The sequence below is a fragment of the Oncorhynchus kisutch genome, linkage group LG30, assembly GCF_002021735.2.
Source record: "Oncorhynchus kisutch isolate 150728-3 linkage group LG30, Okis_V2, whole genome shotgun sequence".
NCBI lineage: Eukaryota > Metazoa > Chordata > Actinopteri > Salmoniformes > Salmonidae > Oncorhynchus > Oncorhynchus kisutch.
In genome coordinates this window covers 44,956,762-44,978,923 of record NC_034203.2, presented here as the reverse complement: position 1 = coordinate 44,978,923, position 22,162 = coordinate 44,956,762, and the positions used below count along the sequence as shown (strand labels likewise).

Sequence of the window (22,162 nt, the reverse complement as noted above, 5' to 3'; positions counted from 1 at the left end):
GCAGCTAGCTAGCTGCAAGATCCAGGTGTAAATGTCCAGAGTTAGCGGTTGAAATCCAGGGACATGGAGAGAAAATAGGTCCGGTATGCTCTGGACTGAGTCGCGTTGTACAAAACTGCCAATAGCTTTTCAAGCTAAAGGATAGCTGATGACCACCAACCGTGGTTAGCTGAATACTAACGTTAGCCAGTAAACTGGCTAGCTTCTGGCTAGCTTCTGGCTAGCTTCTATTGTGGATTCCAGATTTGAGGTGAATAATACTTTTTTTTTTATTGGTGAGGCGGGTTGCAGGAGAGTGTACCTTACCATACCAACCCTTACCATACCATACCGTACCTTACCATACCATACCAATCCTTACCATACCGTACCTTACCATACCATACCAATCCTTACCATACCATACCTTACCATACCATACCATACCAATCCTTACCATACCATACCATACCTTACCATACCTTACCATACCTCACCATACCTTACCATACCATACCATACCTTACCATACCGTACCATACCATACCTTACCATACCATACCTTACCATACCATACCTTACCATACCTTACCATACCATACCAATCCTTACCATACCATGCTGTACCATACCATACCTTACCATACCATACCGTACCTTACCATACCATACACACCCCACCATACCATACCATGCCACACAATACCATACCATGCCACACAATACCATTCCATACAACACAATACCATACCATACAACACAATACCATACCATATCATACCATACAGCACTGCCTCTTACCTGTGACTGTATTCATGATACAACACTGCCTCTTACCTGTGACCTTATTCATGATGCAGCACTGCCTCTTACCTGTGACTGTATTCATGATACAGCACTGCCTCTTATCTGTGACTGTATTCATGATACAACACTGCCTCTTATCTGTGACTGTATTCATGATACAGCACTGCCTCTTACCTGTGACCTTATTCATGATGCAGCACTGCCTCTTACCTGTGACTGTATTCATGATACAACACTGCCTCTTATCTGTGACTGTATTCATGATACAACACTGCCTCTTACCTGTGACTCTATTCATGATACAACACTGCCTCTTATCTGTGACTCTATTCATGATACAACACTGCCGCGTGTGCCTCATTGCTTAGTTACATATTACTTCTGAATATGAACCTCTTGTATCCATGGCAATGGGCCTATGTCCTTCCTCTCCTCTCAGTGCCAGTTCTATATAATTTGAGTTTTCAGCTGCCACCTCACCTCATCACTTCACCGGGGTACATCATCGCACACAGCCCCAGTCACAGTGATTTGGATCTGGACCCTCTATTTCTGAAACTATCCGCCGCCATTGTCGCAACCCCTATTACCAGCCTGTTCAACCTCTCTTTCATATCGTCTGAGATCCCCAAGGATTGGAAAGCTGCCACAGTCATCCCCCTCTTCAAAGGGGGAGAAACCCTGGACCCAAACTGTTACAGACCTATATCCATCCTGCCCTGCCTATCTAAGGTCTTCAAAAGCCAAGTCAACAAACAGATCACTGACCATCTCGAATCCCACCGTACCTTCTCCGCTGTGCAATCTGGTTTCCGAGCCGGTCACGGGTGCACCTCAGCCACGCTCCAGGTACTAAACGATATCATAACCGCCATCGATAAAAGACAGTACTGTGCAGCCGTCTTCATCGACCTTGCCAAGGCTTTCGACTCTGTCAATCACCATATTCTTATCGGCAGACTCAGTAGCCTCGGTTTTTCTGATGACTGCCTTGCCTGGTTCGCCAACTACCTTGCAAACAGAGTTCAGTGTGTCAAATTGGAGGGCATGCTGTCCAGTCCTCTGGCAGTCTCTATGGGGGTGCCACAGGGTTCAATTCTCGGGCCGACTCTTTTATCTGTATATATCAATGATGTTGCTCTTGCTGTGGGCGATTCCCTGATCCACCTCTACGCAGACGACACCATTCTGTATACTTCCGGCCCGTCCTTGGACACTGTGCTATCTAACCCCCAAACGAGCTTCAATGCCATACAACACTCCTTCCGTGGCCTCCAACTGCTCTTAAACGCTAGTAAAACCAAATGCATGCTTTTCAAACGTTCGCTGCCTGCACCCGCACGCCCGACTAGCATCACCACCCTGGATGGTTCCGACCTAGAATATGTGAACATCTATACCTAGGTGTCTGGCTAGACTGTAAACTCTCCTTCCAGACTCATATCAAACATCTCCAATCTAAAATCAAATCTAGAGTCGGCTTTCTATTCCGCAACAAAGCCTCCTTCACCCACGCCGCCAAACTTACCCTAGTAAAACTGACTATCCTACCGATCCTCGACTTCGGCGATGTCATCTACAAAATAGCTTCCAATACTCTACTCAGCAAACTGGATGCAGTTTATCACAGTGCCATCCGTTTTGTTACTAAAGCACCTTATACCACCCACCACTGCGACTTGTATGCTCTAGTCGGCTGGCCCTCGCTACATATTCATCGCCAGACCCACTGGCTCCAGGTCATCTACAAGTCCATGCTAGGTAAAGCTCCACCTTATCTCAGTTCACTGGTCACGATGGCAACACCCACCCGTAGCACGCGCTCCAGCAGGTGTATCTCACTGATCATCCCCAAAGCCAACACCTCATTTGGCCGCCTTTCGTTCCAGTTCTCTGCTGCCTGTGACTGGAACGAATTGCAAAAATCGCTGAAGTTGGAGACTTTTATCTCCCTCACCAACTTCAAACATCTGCTATCTGAGCAGCTAAATGATCGCTGCAGCTGTACATAGTCTATCGGTAAATAGCCCACCCAATTTTACCTACCTCATCCCCATACTGTTTATATTTATTTACTTTTCTGCTCTTTTGCACACCAATATCTCTACCTGCACATGACCATCTGATTATTTGTTTACCAATTGTTTACTCCATGTGTAACTCTGTGTTGTCTGTTCACACTGCTATGCTTTATCTTGGCCAGGTCGCAGTTGTACATGAGAACTTGTTCTCAACTAGCCTACCTGGTTAAATAATTTTTAAAAAACATTTCACACCCTGATTATCAGTGTTTCTAGGTCTCATTGAGGAAGAGAGGGGAACTCTCCTCTGCGTCCCAAATGTGACCCTATTTCCTATGAGCCCTGGTCAAAAGTAGTGCACTATATAGGGAATAGGGTGCCATTGGGCCCTGGTCAAAAGTAGTGCACTATATAGGGAATAGGGTGCCATTTGGGACATAGAGTAGGACATGGTATATGATGCAGAGGTCCTTCTTGATATCCCAACCAACGGGAGATTAGGCCCCACAGGGCTATTTCATTAGAGCAGGCTACAGGCCCCAGTGTGTGTGTGTGTGTGTGTGTGTTGTGTGTGTGTGTGTGTGTGTGTGTGTGTGTGTGTGTGTGTGTGTGTGTGTGTGTGTGTGTGTGTGTGTGTGTATGTGTGTATGTGTGTATGTGTGTGTGTGTGTGTGTGTGTGTGTGTGTGTGTGTGTGTGTGTGTACTGTATGTGTTTGTGTAAATAACGGTCTCACACTCCAAACTGACCAAATGGTAAAATACTTCTTCACGAATGATATTTGTTCTCTTCCTCACAAGGAAAATTAAAAAAGCTAAATGATCCAAATTACATCTAATTAGCAACACGTGTTAATTATAGGTGTCTGTAATTGCATAGTAACCTAAGGGATTGTGTGTGTGTGTGTGTGTGTGTGTGTGTGTGTGTGTGTGTGTGTGTGTGTGTGTGTGTGTGTGTGTGTGTGTGTGTGTGTGTGTGTGTGTGTGTGTGTGTGTGTGTGTGTGTGTGTGTGTGTGTGTGCGTGTGTGTGTGTGTGATTGTCATAATGAAACCACCTGGTACTCTGATATAACCTAAGGGATTGTGTGTGTGTGTGTGTGTGTGTGTGTGTGTGTGTGTGTGTGTGTGTGTGTGTGTGTGTGTGTGTGTGTGTGTGTGTGTGTGTGTGTGTGCGTGTGTGTGTGTGTGATTGTCATAATGAAACCACCTGGTACTCTGATATTATTCAGTAATTACAAGTTATGTTTTTTATAAAGTCCAAACTAGGTCTTTCATCTGAGATAATTACTTCTCTGTCAGGTCATCCTAAAACTTTTCATGTTTTACTTTGAATATTTAGCATATTATAGAATCATTTCTATTTATTGCTATTTACAACATAAACTGTAAACGGGGGAGTATTTGGCTATGAGCTAGACTGTAAACTGGGGGAGTTATTGGCTGTGAGCTAGACTGTAAACTGGGGAGTGATTGGGTATGAGCTAGACTATAAACTGGGGAGTGATTGGGTATGAGCTAGACTGTAAACTGGGGGAGTTATTGGGTATGAGCTAGACTGTAAACTGGGGAGTGATTGGGTATGAGCTAGACTATAAACTGGGGAGTGATTGGGTATGAGCTAGACTGTAAACTGGGGGAGTTATTGGGTATGAGCTAGACTGTAAACTGGGGGAGTTATTGGGTATGAGCTAGACTGTAAACTGGGGAGTGATTGGGTATGAGCTAGACTGTAAACTGGGGAGTGATTGGGTATGAGCTAGACTGTAAACTGGGGAGTGATTGGGTATGAGCTAGACTGTAAACTGGGGAGTGATTGGGTATGAGCTAGACTGTAAACTGGGGAGTTTTCGGCTGTGAGCTAGACTGTAACCTGGGGAGTATTTGGCTATGATCTAGCTTTAATGTAAACTGGGAGGTGATTGGCTATGAGCTAGCTTTAATGTAAACTGGGAGGTGATTGGCTTTGAGCTAAGACTGTAAACGGAGAAGTATTTGATTTTGAGCTAGACTGTAACCTGGGGAGTGATTGGCTATGATCAAGCTAGACAGTAAACTGGGGAGTTTTCGGCTGTGAGCTGGACTGTAAACTGGGGAGTTATTGGGTATGAGCTAGACTGTAAGCTGGGGAGTTATTGGGTATGAGCTAGACTGTAAGCTGGGGAGTTATTGGGTATGAGCTAGACTGTAAGCTGGGGAGTTATTGGGTATGAGCTAGATTGTAAACTGGGGAGTTATTGGGTATGAGCAAGATTGTAAACTGCGGAGTTATTGGGTATGAGCTAGATTGTAAACTTGGGAGTTATTGGGTATGAGCAAGATTGTAAACTGCGGAGTGATTGGTTATGAGGTAGACTGTAAACTGGGGAGTGATTGGCTATGAGCTAGACTGTAAACGGGGGAGTATTTGGCTATGAGCTAGACTGTAAACGGGGGAGTTTTTGGCTATGAGCTAAACTGTAAACTGGGGAGTTATTGGCAATGAGCTAGACTGTAAACTGGTGAGTATTCGGCTATGAGCTAGACTGTAAACTGGGGAGTATTTGGCTATGAGCTAGACTGTAAACTGGGAAGTATTTGGTTTTGAGCTAGACTGTAACCTGGGGATTTTTTGGGGTATGAGCTAGATTGTAAACTGGGGGAGTGATTGGCTATGAGCTAGACTGTAACCTGGGGATTTTTTGGGGTATGAGCTAGATTGTAAACTGGGGTAGTGATTGGCTATGAGCTAAACTGTAAACTGGAGTTTGATTTTGCAGCCAGAATAACTTGCCAATTCATAATTTGCTCAAAATTAGTAGTAGAGAAATAAAGTTGACAACATTAAAAGTCATATATTTGCCTCTTTTCTACTGTAGGTATGTAATTAAACATTTATTTATTCTGTTTTTGCTAGCAATATTCATAAAAAAAATTGGTGGGAAAATATCCAGTTAAAAAAATATATACAGTGACTTTGGAAAGTGTTTCGGAGCCCTTGACTTGTTCTGCATTTTGTTACGTTACAGCCTTATTCTCAAATGTATTAAATTAAAATACCCCCCCCCCCAATCAATCTACACACAATATCCCACAGTGACACAGCAAAAACAAGTTTTTAGAAATGTTTGCTGAATTATTCAAAATTAAACACAGAAATATGACATTCGCATAATTATTCAGACCCTTTACTCAGTACTTTGTTGAAGCACCTTTGGCAGCGATTACAGCCATGAGTCTTCTTGGGTATGACACTAAACTTGGCACACCTTTATTTGGGGAGTTTCCATTCTTCTCTGCCGATCCTCTCAAGCTCTGTCAGATTGGATGGGGAGTATTGCTGCACAGCTATTTTACCATCACTCCAGAAATTTTAGATTGGGTTCAACTCCGGGCTCCAGTTGGGCCACTCAACGACATTCAGAAACTTGTCCCGAAGCCACTCCTGCGTTGTCTTGGCTGTGTGCTTAGGGTCATTGTCCTGTTGAAAGGTGAACCTTCGCCCCAGTCGGAGGTCCTGAGCACTCTGTAGAAGGTTTTCATCAAGGATCTCTCTGTACTTCGCTCCGTTCATCTTTGCCTTGATCCTGACTAGTCTCCCAGTCCCTGCTGCTGAAAAACATCCCCACAGCATGATGCTGCCACCACCATGCTTCACCCTAGGGATAGTGCCAAAGAGTTGATCTTGGTTTCATCAGATCAGAGACTTGTTTCTTGTGGTCTGAGAGTCTTTATGTGCCTTTTGGCAAACTCCAAGCGGGCTGTCATGTGCCTTTACTGAGGAGTGGCTTCCCGTTGGCCACTCTACCATAAAGGCCTGATTGGTGTAGTGCTGCGGAGATGATTGTCCTTCTGGAAGTTTCTCCCATCTCCACAGAGGAAGTCTAGAGCTCTGTCAGAGTGACCATCGGGTTCTTGGTCACCTCCCTGACCAAGGCCCTTCTCCCCTGAATGATGAGTTTGTCCAGGCGGGCAGCTCTAGGAAGAGTCTTGGTGGTTCCAAACATCTTCCATTTAAGAATGATGGAGGCCACTGTGTTCTTGGGGACCTTCAATGCTGCATAATCTGTTTCTGTACCCTTCCCCAGATCTGTGCTTCGACACAATCCTGTCTCGGCTTTCTACTGACAATTCCTTCGACCTCATGGCTTGGTTTTTTCTCTGACATGCACCTGTCAACTGTGGACCCTTAAATAGGCAAGTGTGTGCCTTTCCAAATCATGTCCAATCAATTTAATTTACCACAGGTGAACTCCAAACAAGTTGTAGAAACATCTCAAAGACCTTTTCTTCTGAAACTCGTCAGTCTATTCTTGTTCTGAGAAATGAAGGCTATTCCATGCGAGAAATTTCCAAGAAACTGAAGATCTCGTACAACGCTGTGTACTACTCCCTTCACAGAACGGCGCAAAGTGGCTCTAACCAGAATAGAAAGAGGAGTGGGAGGCCCTGGTGCACAACTGAGCAAGAGGACAAGTGCATTAGAGTGTCTAGTTTGAGAAACAGACGCCTCACAAGTCATCAACTGGCAGCTTCATTAAATAATACCTGCAAAACACCAGTCTCAACGTCAACAGTGAAGAGGTGGCTCCGGGATGCTGGCCGTCGAGGCAGAGTTCCTCTGTCCAGTCTCAACGTCAACAGTGAAGAGGTGGCTCCGGGATGCTGGCCATCGAGGCAGAGTTCCTCTGTCCAGTATCTGTATTCTTTTGCCCATCTTCGATTTTTCTTCTTTTTGGCCAGTCTGAGATATGGCGTTTTCCTTTGCAACTCTGCCTAGGTGGCCATCACCCCGGAGTCACCTCTTCACCGTTGACGTTTAGACTGGTGTCTGAATGGTATCTGCTTGGTTCTGTCTGTCTTTCTCTGATTGTGCTACTACCTTACTGTTGATATAAAATACGCTAGTCTAAGGCTGGCATGGTAGGACATAACACAACTCTTTCTGTCACATCTCACTACTGTAAAATGAATGATGTCATCACTATGTACCATCCAGAACTATAGAGGAGGACGTAAGGTGTTACAGTATTTAGAGACTGAGGTCATCACTATGGGACATGTGTAGGCTAGGCATGCCTCTGGGTGTGTTCCTACTCTCTGGTCCGCACCCAGTTTTTTGGGTAGGACTGGCATTCCATTTCCCTTTTTAACCCCAGTGCCGACTGCTCACCATAGCTAGGAAATTCTGTTCTATCTATATAAACCATGGGACATAACTCAAACATTCTAAAGGGGACCCGCCCTAGTCTGTCGTGTCCTATCTCTTTTATCGTCTCTTCACTCAGGGTCAAATACATGATGTCAAACATTTTCAAATTATTGAAATATTTCAAAAAGTATTTGAGGTACGTTTCGTTTAGCTTGGAGATCTTCACCAGTTATTAAGTATTTGAAAGTGTTTGACATAAAGATTTGACCATGGTCTAATTCTAACATTCACAGAATTCTGCTTACATTACTGTGAGTAACCCTTAGTATTCTAACATTCTGTATTCTATCATTCTGTATTAACCCTTAGTATTCTAACATTCTGTATTAACCCTTAGTATTCTAACATTCTGTATTCTATCATTCTGTATTAACCCTTAGTATTCTAACATTCTGTATTAACCCTTAGTATTCTATCATTCTGTAGTAACCCTTAGTATTCTATCATTCTGTATTCTATCATTCTGTAGTAACCCTTAGTATTATATCATTCTGTAGTAACCCTTAGTATTCTATCATTCTGTAGTAACCCTTAGTATTATATCATTCTGTAGTAACCCTTAGTATTATATCATTCTGTAGTAACCCTTAGTATTATATCATTCTGTAGTAACCCTTAGTATTCTATCATTCTGTATTAACCCTTAGAATTCTATCATTCTGTAGTAACCCTTAGTATTCTAACAGGCCTGGGGGGTGGAGGGGAGGACTGGGGAGGGGAGGGGAGGACTGGGGGGTGGAGGGGAGGACTGTGGAGGATGAGTGACATTTGGAAGACGTGTGCATTATCAGTGTTATTATCGATGTGTCACCTCTCTCCTCAGATGGTGTTTGAAGTGGTGACCTCCGGCCATCGGGGCCTGCTGGCCATCAAAGACGTGGTGCTGCAGGGCCACCAGTGCAGTAAGTCTCCCTCACACACACACACACACACACACACACACACACACACACACACACACACACACACACACACACACACACACACACACACACACACACACACACACACACACACACACACACACACACACACACACACACACACACACACACACACACACACACACACACACACACACATTAGCACACACACACACACACACACACACACAAAGAAAGCCCTCACCCCTCTGTCTGCATAAAATACATCAAACTATCCTCCTTGTTCTTTTCCTGACACCTTCAGATATCAATATAGCACAGAGACATTATATCTTTCAACATAGCACGGAGACACTATATCTTTCAATATAGCACAGCGACACACAATATCTTTCAATATAGCACAGAGACACTATATTTTTCTCAAGGTGTTAGGAACACACAACAACATTCCTTCTCATAGCACCAGACAATAGCTATAAAACAATCCATCCCTCCCTCCCCCTCTCCCTCTCCCTCTCCCTCTCCCCCTCCCTCCCTCCCTAGAGAGACAGAACTGGAACGACTAAATGGAGGAGAGAGAGAGAAACAGAGGAAATGACAGAATGGAGGAGAGAGTCAGAAATAGAGAGAGAATGAGAGTGAGAGAGAGAGGGAATGAGAGATTGGAGGAGAGAGAGAAACCGAGGGAATTATGAGAGAATGGAGGAGAGGGAGAAACTGAGAGATAATGAGAGAATGGAGGAGAGAGCGAGAGAGGGAATGAGAGAATGGAGGAGAGAGTGAGAGATATAGAGGGAATGAGAGAGATAGAGATAGAGAGGGAATGAGAGAGAGAGAGAGAGGGAATGAGAGAAAGAGAGAGAGAGAGAGAGAGAGAGAGAGAGAGAGAGAGAGAGAGAGAGAGAGAGAGAGAGAGAGAGAGAGAGAGAGAGAGAGAGAGAGAGAGAGAGAGAGAGAGAGAGAGAGAGAGAGAGAGAGAGAGAGAGAGAGAGAGAGAGAGAGAGAGAGAGAGAGAGAGAGAGAGAGAGAGAGAGAGAGAGAGATGGCACCATATGCTGCATATGGCCATTTTTTGAATCTTCCATGTATTAAATCACATTTCAATCAAATATATTTGTAAAGCCTTTCTTACATCAACCGATGTCACAAAGTGCTGTACAGAAACCCAGCCTAAAACCCCAAACAGCAAGCAATGCAGGTGTAGTAGCACGGTGGCTAGGAAAAACTCCCTAGAAAGGCCAAAACCTAGGAAGAAACCTAGAGAGGAACCAGGCTATGAGGGGTGGCCAGTCCTCTTCTGGCTGTGCCGGGTGGCACATCTAGAGAGTTTGAAAACAGCAGGTCTGGGACAGGTAGCTTGTCCGGTGAACAGGTCAGGGTTCCATAGCCGCAGGCAGAACAGTTGAAACTGGAGCAGCAGCATCGCCAGGTGGACTGGGGACAGCAAGGAGTCATCATGCCAGGTAGTCCTGAGGCATGGTCCTAGGGCTCAGGTCCTCTGAGAGAGAGAAAGAAAGAAAGAAAGAAAGAAAGAGAGAAAAAGAGAGAGAGAATTAGAGAGAGCATACTTAAATTCACACAGGACACCGGATAAGACAGGAGGAAGTACTCCAGATATAACAGACTGACCCTAGTCCCCCGACACATAAACTACTGCAGCATAAATAATTGAGGCTGAGACAGGAGGGGTCAGGAGAGACTCTTTTGTCTCTTTCCATAAGAGTGTTGGCCAACCAAAACCTCTGTCCTATCTATTCTCTCTTTCCATAAGAGTGTTGGCCAACCAAAACCTCTGTCCTATCTATTCTCTCTTTCCATAAGTGTGTTGGCCAACCAAAACCTCTGTCCTATCTATTCTCTCTTTCCATAAGTGTGTTTGCCAACCAAAACCTCTGTCCTATCTATTCTCTCTTTCCATAAGTGTGTTGGCCAACCAAAACCTCTGTCCTATCTATTCTCTCTTTCCATAAGAGTGTTGGCCAGCCAAAACCTCAGCAGGTAGCCTAGTGGTTAGAGCATTGGGCCAGTAACCAGCAGGTATCCTAGTGGTTAGAGCATTGGGCCAGTAACCAAAAAGGTTGCTGGATTGAATCCCTGAGCTGTCGTTCTGCCACTGAACAAGGCAGTTAACCCACTGTTCCCCTGAACAAGGCAGTTAACCCACTGTTCCCCTGAACAAGGCAGTTAACCCACTGTTCCCCTGAACAAGGCAGTTAACCCACTGTTCCCCTGAACAAGGCAGTTAACCCACTGTTCCCCTGAACAAGGCAGTTAACCCACTGTTCCCCTGAACAAGGCAGTTAACCCACTGTTCCCCTGAACAAGGCAGTTAACCCACTGTTCCCCTGAACAAGGCAGTTAACCCACTGTTCCCCTGAACAAGGCAGTTAACCCACTGTTCCCCTGAACAAGGCAGTTAACCCACTGTTCCCCTGAACAAGGCAGTTAACCCACTGTTCCCCTGAACAAGGCGGTTAACCCACTGTTCCCCTGAACAAGGCAGTTAACCCACTGTTCCCCTGAACAAGGCAGTTAACCCACTGTTCCCCTGAACAAGGCAGTTAACCCACTGTTCCCCTGAACAAGGCAGTTAACCCACTGTTCCCCTGAACAAGGCAGTTAACCCACTGTTCCCCTGAACAAGGCAGTTAACCCCACTGTTTCTAGGCCGTCATTGTAAATAAGAATCTGTTCCCTAACTGACTTGCTTAGTTAAATACATACATATCTATTTAAATCCTCTCGGATTGAAGTGTGAGCACTTTTTATTTGTATTTCACTCTACCTTTATTTAACAAGTCAGTTAAGAACATGACAGCCATCAACTGGCAGCTTCATTAAATAATATCTGCCAAACACCCGTCTCAAAGTCAACAGTGAAGAGGCGACTCCGGGATGCTGGCCTTCTAGGCAGAGTTCCTCTATCCAGTCTCCATGTCAACAGTGAAGAGGCGACTCCGGGATGCTGGCCTTCTAGGCAGAGTTCCTCTATCCAGTCTCCATGTCAACAGTGAAGAGGCGACTCCGGGATGCTGGCCTTCTAGGCAGAGTTCCTCTGTCCAGTCTACATGTCAACAGTGAAGAGGTGATTCCGGGATGCTGGCCTTCTAGGCAGAGTTCCTCTGTCCAGTCTCCATGTCAACAGTGAAGAGGCGACTCCGGGATGCTGGCCTTCTAGGCAGAGTTCCTCTGTCCAGTCTCCATGTCAACAGTGAAGAGGTGATTCCGGGATGCTGGCCTTCTAGGCAGAGTTCCTCTGTCCAGTCTCCATGTCAACAGTGAAGAGGTGATTCCGGGATGCTGGCCTTCTAGGCAGAGTTCCTCTGTCCAGTCTCCATGTCAACAGTGAAGAGGCGACTCCGGGATGCTGGCCTTCTAGGCAGAGTTCCTCTATCCAGTCTCCATGTCAACAGTGAAGAGGCGACTCCGGGATGCTGGCCTTCTAGGCAGAGTTCCTCTGTCCAGTCTCCATGTCAACAGTGAAGAGGTGATTCCGGGATGCTGGCCTTCTAGGCAGAGTTCCTCTGTCCAGTCTCCATGTCAACAGTGAAGAGGCGACTCCGGGATGCTGGCCTTCTAGGCAGAGTTCCTCTATCCAGTCTCCATGTCAACAGTGAAGAGGCGACTCCGGGATGCTGGCCTTCTAGGCAGAGTTCCTCTGTCCAGTCTCCATGTCAACAGTGAAGAGGTGATTCCGGGATGCTGGCCTTCTAGGCAGAGTTCCTCTGTCCAGTCTCCATGTCAACAGTGAAGAGGCGACTCCGGGATGCTGGCCTTTTAGGCAGAGTTGCAAAGAAAAAGCCATTTCTCAGACTGGACAATAAAAAGAAAAGATTAAGATCGGTCGAAAGAACACAGACACTGGACAGAGGAAGATTGGAAAAAAAGGTGTTATGGACAGACAAATCTAAGTTTGAGGTGTTCGGATCACAAAGAACATTCGTGAGATGCAGAAAAAATGAAAAGATCCTGGAGGAGTGCTTGACGCCGTCCGGCAAACATGGTGGAGGCAATGTGATGGTCTGGGGGTGATGGTCGGGGGTTATGGTCTGAGGTGATGGTCGGGGGTGATGGTCTGGGGGTGATTGTCGGGGGTGATGGTCCGGGGGTGATGGTCTGGGGGTGATGGTCTGGGGGTGATGGTCCGGGGGTGATTTGGTGATGGTAAAGTGGGAGATTTGTACAGGGTAAAAGGGATCTTGAATAACGAAGGCTATCACTCCATTTTGCAACGCCATGCCATGCGCTGTGGACGGCGCTTATTTGGAGCCAATTTCCTCCTACAACAGGACAATGACCAAAAGCACAGCTCCAAACTATGCAATAACTATTTCGGTAAGAGCTGTTATTCTGTCTATAATGGAGTGGCCAGCACAGTCACCAGATCTCAACCCTATTGAGCTGTTGTGGGAGCAGCTAGTCTGTATGGTACGTACGAAGTGCCCAGCAAGCCAATCCATCTTGTGGGAGGTGCTTCAGGAAGCATGGGGTGAAATCTCTTCAGATTACCTCAACAAATTGACAACAAGAACACCAAAGGTCTGCAAGACTGTAATTGCCACAAATGAAGGATTCTTTGGCAAAAGCAAGGTTTGAAGGACACAATTATTATTTAAATTAAAAAATCATTATTTCTAACCTTGTCAACGTCTTGACTATATTTCCTATTCATTTTGCAACTCATTTCATGTATGATTTATATGGAAAACAAGGACATTTCTAAGTGACCCCAAACTTGAACGGTAGTGTATGTTGACAACTCAATCGAATAATAAACCAAAAGTTTGTTGTTCAGACTTGCTTGACTTGGTGGGTAGTAGGTTATTATATGCAGAGTGAGTGTTTCTGCATGTACCACAGACAGGCCTCTGCTATTACTGGACATACAGTGCATTAGGAATGTTTTATTGTTTTTACATTACATTATATTTGTTTCCCTCATCAACATACACACAATCCCCCATGATGACATCACAATCCCCCATGATGACATCACAATCCCCCATGATGACATCACAATCCCCCATGATGACATCACAATCCCCCATGATGACATCACAATCCCCCATGATGACATCACAATCCCCCATAATGACATCACAATCCCCCATAATGACATCACAATCCCCCATAATGACATCACAATACCCCATAATGACATCACAATCCCCCATAATGACATCACAATCCCCCATAATGACATCACAATACCCCATAATGACATCACAATCCCCCATAATGACATCCCAATACCCCATTATGACATCACAATACCCCATAATGACATCACAATACCCCATAATGACATCACAATACCCCATAATGACATCACAATACCCCATAATGACACCACAATACCCCATAATGACATCACAATACCCCATAATGACATCACAATACCCCATAATGACATCACAATACCCCATAATGACAAAGCAAAAACAGGTTTTAAGGAATTCTTTTTGCAAATGTATAAAACATGTTATACTGATGAGGTGGGGAACATTTATTTAATCTGTTTTTAGAACCAAGGCTGAAACGTAAACACACTGTGGGGAAAAGTCAAAGGCTCTGATTCATCTCACTGTATGTGTGTTATCAATCATGTATCTCAGGTAGTGAACGTGTGTTTCTAGGTGTTGAGGGAGAGCTATGTTCTGTTTGGTACCAGCCTGGGAGTCTCATGTTCTTTAAGTTCATCCCAGGGGTGTGCCGAGGTTAGACGCCTCACTGTGGTACGGTCAGAGCAATCTACATGACATCAGCTACAATCAATACCACCATGGTTCTCCTTCAATTAATTCGCAGCTAGCTTACAAGCTTAAATAATCAATGATATATCACACAGAGCATAGATCAGATTGTTATATGCAAACTATTTGGTGACCAAACAAACATGCTCAAACACACACACACACACACACACACACACATCACAATCAAATTATCTCGTGACCACAGGATCAAGTAGCTAAATTCCTATAAATGTCAATGAGATGGATTTCCATAGGACTAGTTTCTGCACTGCATATAAATGTAGCAGGAGGTGATCACGTGCATTTAAATGTAGAAATGTGAACGGATCAATACGCCGTTTAGTGGCTGGGTGGTCGGGTTTCTCTGAGTAATACTCATACGGTCGCGTTCCAAATGGCTACCCTATTCCCTATGTAGTGCACTACTTTTGACGAGGGGCCTATGGGACCCTATTTTCCTATGTAGTGTACTACTTTTAACCAGATACCAAAAATAGTGCACTATATAGAGAAAAATGGTGCCATTTGAGATTTATTAATTTATTTTTTATTTTTTCCCCTTTATTTAACTCGGCAAGTCAGTTAAGAACAAATTCGTATTTTCAATGACGGCCTAGGCCTCGTTCTGCCTTTAAAAGGGGCAGAATGACAGATTTGTACCTTGTCAGCTCAAGGGTTTGAACTTGCAACCTTCCGGTTACTAGTCCAACGCTCTAACCATTAGACTACCCTGCTGCCCCATTGGATGTACCCATGATCTACCGAATATAGGTCCTAGTGTGGAATATCGGCTAGCTCTGAGGTGTGATTTTGTACTGCCTGTGTGGTAACTTTGCCTCCCCTTAGAACACATAATAAAAGAAAAGATAGTAGCCTACGATGAGAAAGATATATTTGTCTGGTTTGGCATTGAGAGTAGGATTGACAGGCCAAAGCAATAATACTAGGTAATACTGATACTACAGCTGTGTTGAAAATACTGATACTATAGCTGTGTTCATAATACTGATACTATAGCTGTGTTCAAATACTGATACTATAGCTGTGTTCAAAATACTGATACTATAGCTGTGTTCAAATACTGATACTATAGCTGTGTTCATAATACTGATACTATAGCTGTGTTCATAATACTGATACTATAGCTGTGTTCAAATACTGATACTATAGCTGTGTTCAAAATACTGATACTATAGCTGTGTTCAAATACTGATACTATAGCTGTGTTCAAAATACTGATACTATAGCTGTGTTCAAATACTGATACTATAGCTGTGTTCAAAATACTGATACTATAGCTGTGTTCAAATACTGATACTATAGCTGTGTTCAAAATACTGATACTATAGCTGTGTTCAAAATACTGATACTATAGCTGTGTTCATAATACTGATACTATAGCTGTGTTCAAATACTGATACTATAGCTGTGTTCAAAATACTGATACTATAGCTGTGTTCAAAATACTGATACTATAGCTGTGTTCAAAATACTGATACTATAGCTGTGTTCAAAATACTGATACTATAGCCGTGTTCAAAATACTGATACTATAGCCGTGTTCATAATACTGATACTATAGCTGTGTTGAAAATACTCATACTAAGCTCACTAACCGTACTGTTTGTGGCGTAAGTAATCTGAGTATATAGTATGCTTATAGGTCATAGTATCGATATACTGTAATAATATGCCAAAAGTCCTCGGATGCCGTACTACATTCGCCAACATACAAATCAAATCAAATCAAATCAAATTTATTTATATAGCCCTTCGTACATCAGCTGATATCTCAAAGTGCTGTACAGAAACCCAGCCTAAAACCCCAAACAGCAAGCAATGCAGGTGGAGAAGCACGGTGGCTAGGAAAAACTCCCTAGAAAGGCCAATACCTAGGAAGAAACCTAGAGAGGAACCAGGCTATGTGGGGTGGCCAGTCCTCTTCTGGCTGTGCCGGGTGGAGATTATAACAGAACATGGTCAAGATGTTCAATGTTCATAAATGACCAGCATGGTCGAATAATAATAAGGCAGAACAGTTGAAACTAGAGCAGCAGCACAGTCAGGTGGAAGTTGAAACTGGAGCAGCAGCATGGCCAGGTAGACTGGGGACAGCAAGGAGTCATCATGTCAGGTAGTCCTGGGGCATGGTCCTAGGGCTCAGGTCAGTTGAAACTGGAACAGCAGCATGGCCAGGTGGACTGGGGACAGCAAGGAGTCATCATGTCAGGTAGTCCTGGGGCATGGTCCTAGGGCTCAGGTCCTCCGAGAGAGAGAAAGAAAGAGAGAAGGAGAGAATTAGAGAACGCACACTTAGATTCACACAGGACACCGAATAGGACAGGAGAAGTACTCCAGATATAACAAACTGACCCCAGCCCCCCGACACATAAACTACTGCAGCATAAATACTGGAGGCTGAGACAGGAGGGGTCAGGAGACACTGTGGCCCCATCCGAGGACACCCCCGGACAGGGCCAAACAGGAAGGATATAACCCCACCCACTTTGCCAAAGCACAGCCCCCACACCACTAGAGGGATATCTTCAACCACCAACTTACCATCCTGAGACAAGGCTGAGTATAGCCCACAAAGATCTCCGCCACGGCACAACCCAAGGGGGGGGGGGGGGCGCCAACCCAGACAGGATGACCACAACAGTGAATCAACCCGCTCAGGTGACGCACCCCCTCCAGGGACGGCATGAGAGAGCCCCAGCAAGCCAGTGACTCAGCCCCTGTAATAGGGTTAGAGGCAGAGAATCCCAGTGGAAAGAGGGGAACCGGCCAGGCAGAGACAGCAAGGGCGGTTCGTTGCTCCAGAGCCTTTCCGTTCACCTTCCCACTCCTGGGCCAGACTACACTCAATCATATGACCCACTGAAGAGATGAGTCTTCAGTAAAGACTTAAAGGTTGAGACCGAGTTTGCGTCTCTGACATGGGTAGGCAGACCGTTCCATAAAAATGGAGCTCTATAGGAGAAAGCCCTGCCTCCAGCTGTTTGCTTAGAAATTCTAGGGACAATTAGGAGGCCTGCGTCTTGTGACCGTAGCGTACGTATAGGTATGTACGGCAGGACCAAATCAGAGAGATAGGTAGGAGCAAGCCCATGTAATGCTTTGTAGGTTAGCAGTAAAACCTTGAAATCAGCCCTTGCTTTGACAGGAAGCCAGTGTAGAGAGGCTAGCACTGGAGTAATATGATCAAATTTTTTGGTTCTAGTCAGGATTCTAGCAGCCGTATTTAGCACCAACTGAAGTTTATTTAGTGCTTTATCCGGGTAGCCGGAAAATAGAGCATTGCAGTAGTCTAACCTAGAAGTGACAAAAGCATGGATTAATTTTTCTGCATCATTTTTGGACAGAAAGTTTCAGATTTTTGCAATGTTACGTAGATGGAAAAAAGCTGTCCTCGAAATGGTCTTGATATGTTCTTCAAAAGAGAGATCAGGGTCCAGAGTAACGCCGAGGTCCTTCACAGTTTTATTTGAGACGACTGTACAACCATTAAGATTAATTGTCAGATTCAACAGAAGATCTCTTTGTTTCTTGGGACCTAGAACAAGCATCTCTGTTTTGTCCGAGTTTAATAGTAGAAAGTTTGCAGCCATCCACTTCCTTATGTCTGAAACACATGCTTCTAGCGAGGGCAATTTTGGGGCTTCACCATGTTTCATTGAAATGTACAGCTGTGTGTCATCCGCATAGCAGTGAAAGTTTACATTATGTTTTCGAATAACATCCCCAAGAGGTAAAATATATAGTGAAAACAATAGTGGTCCTAAAACGGAACCTTGAGGAACACCGAAATTTACAGTTGATTTCTCAGAGGACAAACCATTCACAGAGACAAACTGATATCTTTCCGACAGATAAGATCTAAACCAGGCCAGAACATGTCCGTGTAGACCAATTTGGGTTTCCAATCTCTCCAAAAGAATGTGGTGATCGATGGTATCAAAAGCAGCACTAAGGTCTAGGAGCACGAGGACAGATGCAGAGCCTCGGTCCGATGCCATTAAAATGTCATTTACCACCTTCACAAGTGCCGTCTCAGTGCTATGATGGGGTCTAAAACCAGACTGAAGCATTTCGTATACATTGTTTGTCTTCAGGAAGGCAGTGAGTTGCTGCGCAACAGCCTTCTCTAAAATTTTTGAGAGGAATGGAAGATTCGATATAGGCCGATAGTTTTTTATATTTTCTGGGTCAAGGTTTGGCTTTTTCAAGAGAGGCTTTATTACTGCCACTTTTAGTGAGTTTGGTACACATCCAGTGGATAGAGAGCCGTTTATTATGTTCAACATAGGAGGGCCAAGCACAGGAAGCAGCTCTTTCAGTAGTTTAGTTGGAATAGGGTCCAGTATGCAGCTTGAAGGTTTAGAGGCCATGATTATTTTCATCATTGTGTCAAGAGATATAGTACTAAAACACTTGAGCGTCTCTCTTGATCCTAGGTCCTGGCAGAGTTGTGCAGACTCAGGACAACTGAGGTTTGGAGGAATACGCAGGTTTAAAGAGGAGTCCGTAATTTGCTTTCTAATAATCATAATCTTTTCCTCAAAGAAGTTCATGAATTTATCACTGCTAAAGTGAAAGTCATCCTCTCTTGGGGAATGCTGCTTTTTAGTTAGCTTTGCGACAGTATTAAAAAGGAATTTCGGATTGTTCTTATTTTCCTCAATTAAGTTAGAAAAATAGGATGATCGAGCAGCAGTAAGGGCTCTACGGTACTGCACGGTACCGTCCTTCCAAGCTAGTCGGAAGACTTCCAGTTTGGTGTGGCGCCATTTCCGTTCCAATTTTCTGGAAGCTTGCTTCAGAGCTCGGGTATTTTCTGTGTACCAGGGAGCTAGTTTCTTATGAGACATTTTTTTTGTTTTTAGGGGTGCAACTGCATCTAGGGTATTGCGCAATGTTAGATTGAGATCCTCAGTTAGGTGGTTAACTGATTTTTGTCCTCTGGCGTCCTTGGGTAGGCAGAGGGAGTCTGGAAGGGCATCAAGGAATCTTTGTGTTGTCTGTGAATTTATAGCACGACTATACAAAGTATACAAGCAGCCGGACACTATTTCTGTGCTTTTAGGGCCCACAATGCAATTCTTCAGAAATGGCCGTGGCTTCACACCGTTTTCAGATTTGAAGAAAATGGCGGGAAGAATATGCACCTGAAGAACAGATACAAATACTTTAACTAATTAAGACAAATGTTTAAAATAAATAAATGTTGATCAATGTAATAAAGTAATGGCTTTTCAAATAACTTACCTTACACGTTATGTTGGGCTGACAATTTGTTAGCTACACAAACCTTTACGAACCACATAGCATGTCATTACAGCAGTATGTACCAGTATGTTAGCTAGCTACTTAACGTTAATAATACATCAAACTAGCCTCGGGTGCTTGACTGCCGTTGTAACGTCAGAACGCTCGAATCAACCTTACTCCTCGGGTCAGATCGTCCAGTGTGCCCTCTACACGCTCCAAGAGCGAAACAATCTGAATTTACAAACTGGACAAATCTGAATTTACTATCGTCCAGAGGGGCACTCTGGCACTCCAGATTGGATTTAAGAACACACCCGAAGTCATAAAATGTCTAGCTAGTAATTTGTTATGCTAACAAGCTAACAATAGGTTGCATAGCAACAGCATCAACTTCCGGTAGACAGGCCGAAGTGCTACTAGGCTCGACTGAAACAATACCGTTAGTTTACAGTATACTAAAAGGAACTAATAGTATATAGTATATACTCATTAACTATGTAGTATACAGTATGTTAGTATGGGTATTCGAACACAGCTCATGTCTTCTAATAAAATATATCATATAGAATGATTGTCACGTTCGTTGTATGGATGAGACCAAGGCGCAGCGTGAGATGAATACATCTTCTATTTATTAACGACGAATACTTAAACAAACGTGCAGTTTATATATATGATAAGTGCATACACAGGCAACTAACACATAGACAATAACCCACAAAATACTCAAGGAATATGGCTGCCTAAATATGGTTCCCAATCAGAGACAACGATAAACAGCTGCCTCTAATTGAGAACCAATCTAGGCAACCATAGACATACAAAACTACCTAGGCAGGAAAAACATACCACCCTTGTCACACCCTGACCTAACCAAAATAATAAAGAAAACAAAGAATACTAAGGTCAGGGCGTGACAATGATATACTAGTAGAAAAACATTTGATGAAAGATGAAAAAGGGAAATGATACAGTTAGCTTCGTGAGGGTCTTTGGAGAGTTGGGTGCAATTCTATCTAACTAATCAAGGTCAGATGTTGAAATGGCCTGGTTTTTCCTCATTACAGAATGGGGCTACAGTGATAATAATACTTCACGTGAAAATGGTCTCGTGATTTACTTGGATTGGATCATTCATCTCTCTTATTATAAAGCCAGGTTCAGTAGCAGAAAGTAATGTTGTCGACTCTGAACCTAATTCAGAAATAGGCTGTAGTTAGTCTGTTGTTTAGTCTGTTATTTAGTCTGTTGTTAGTATGTTGTTTAGTCTGTTGTTAGTCTGTTGTTAGTCTGTTGTTTAGTCTGTTGTTAGTCTGTTGTTAGTCTGTTGTTAGTCTGTTGTTAGTCTGTTGTTTAGTCTGTTGTGGACTCTGCCCCAATTAATAAAAGGCCATTGTTTAGTCTGTTGTTTGGTCTGTTGTTTAGTCTGTTGTTAGCCTGTAGTTAGCCTGTGGTTAGTCTGTTGTTCAGGCTGTAGTTGGTCGGTTGTTTAGTCTGTTGTTGGTCTGTTGTTTAGTCTGTTGTTTAGTCTGTTGTGGACTCTGCCCCAATTAATAAAAGGCTGTTGTTTAGTCTGTTGTTGGTATGTTGTTGGTCTGCTGTTAGTCTGGTGTTAGTCTGTTGTTGGTCTGTTGTTTAGTCTGTTGTTGGTCGGTTGTTTAGTCTGTTGTTTAGTCTGTTGTTTAGTCTGTTGTTAGTCTGGTGTTAGTCTGTTGTTACTCTGTTGTTAGTTTGTTGTTAGTCTGTTGTTACTCTGTTTTTTAGTCTGTTGTTAGTTTGTTGTTAGTCTGTTGTTACTCTGTTGTTTAGTCTGTTGTTTAGTCTGTTGTTAGTCTGTTGTTAGTCTGTTGTTACTCTGTTGTTTAGTCTGTTGTTACTCTGTTGTTTAGTCTGTTGCTAGTCTGTTGTTACTCTGTTGTTTAGTCTGTTGTTAGTTTGTTGTTAGTCTGTTGTTACTCTGTTGTTTAGTCTGTTGTTTAGTCTGTTGTTAGTCTGTTGTTAGTCTGTTGTTACTCTGTTGTTTAGTCTGTTGTTTAGTCTGTTGTTACTCTGTTGTTTAGTCTGTTGTTAGTCTGTTGTTACTCTGTTGTTAGTCTGTTGTTAGTCTGTTGTTACTCTGTTGTTTAGTCTGTTGTTTAGTCTGTTGTTACTCTGTTGTTAGTCTGTTGTTACTCTGTTGTTAGTCTGTTGTTAGTCTGTTGTTAGTCTGTTGTTACTCTGTTGTTAGTCTGTTGTTAGTCTGTTGTTAGTGTGT

At 43.7% G+C, this 22,162-nt stretch overlaps 1 protein-coding gene across 1 annotated transcript in view; it reads left to right on the top strand.

Moving 5' to 3' along the window:
• Positions 1-22,162, top strand: part of LOC109880607 (receptor-type tyrosine-protein phosphatase mu-like) — a 432,469-nt gene that overhangs the window by 56,825 nt on the left and 353,482 nt on the right. Inside the window, 1 exon segment of the mRNA XM_031810129.1 lies at positions 8,818-8,896. Within this exon segment, the coding sequence (XP_031665989.1) occupies positions 8,818-8,896 (79 nt within the window).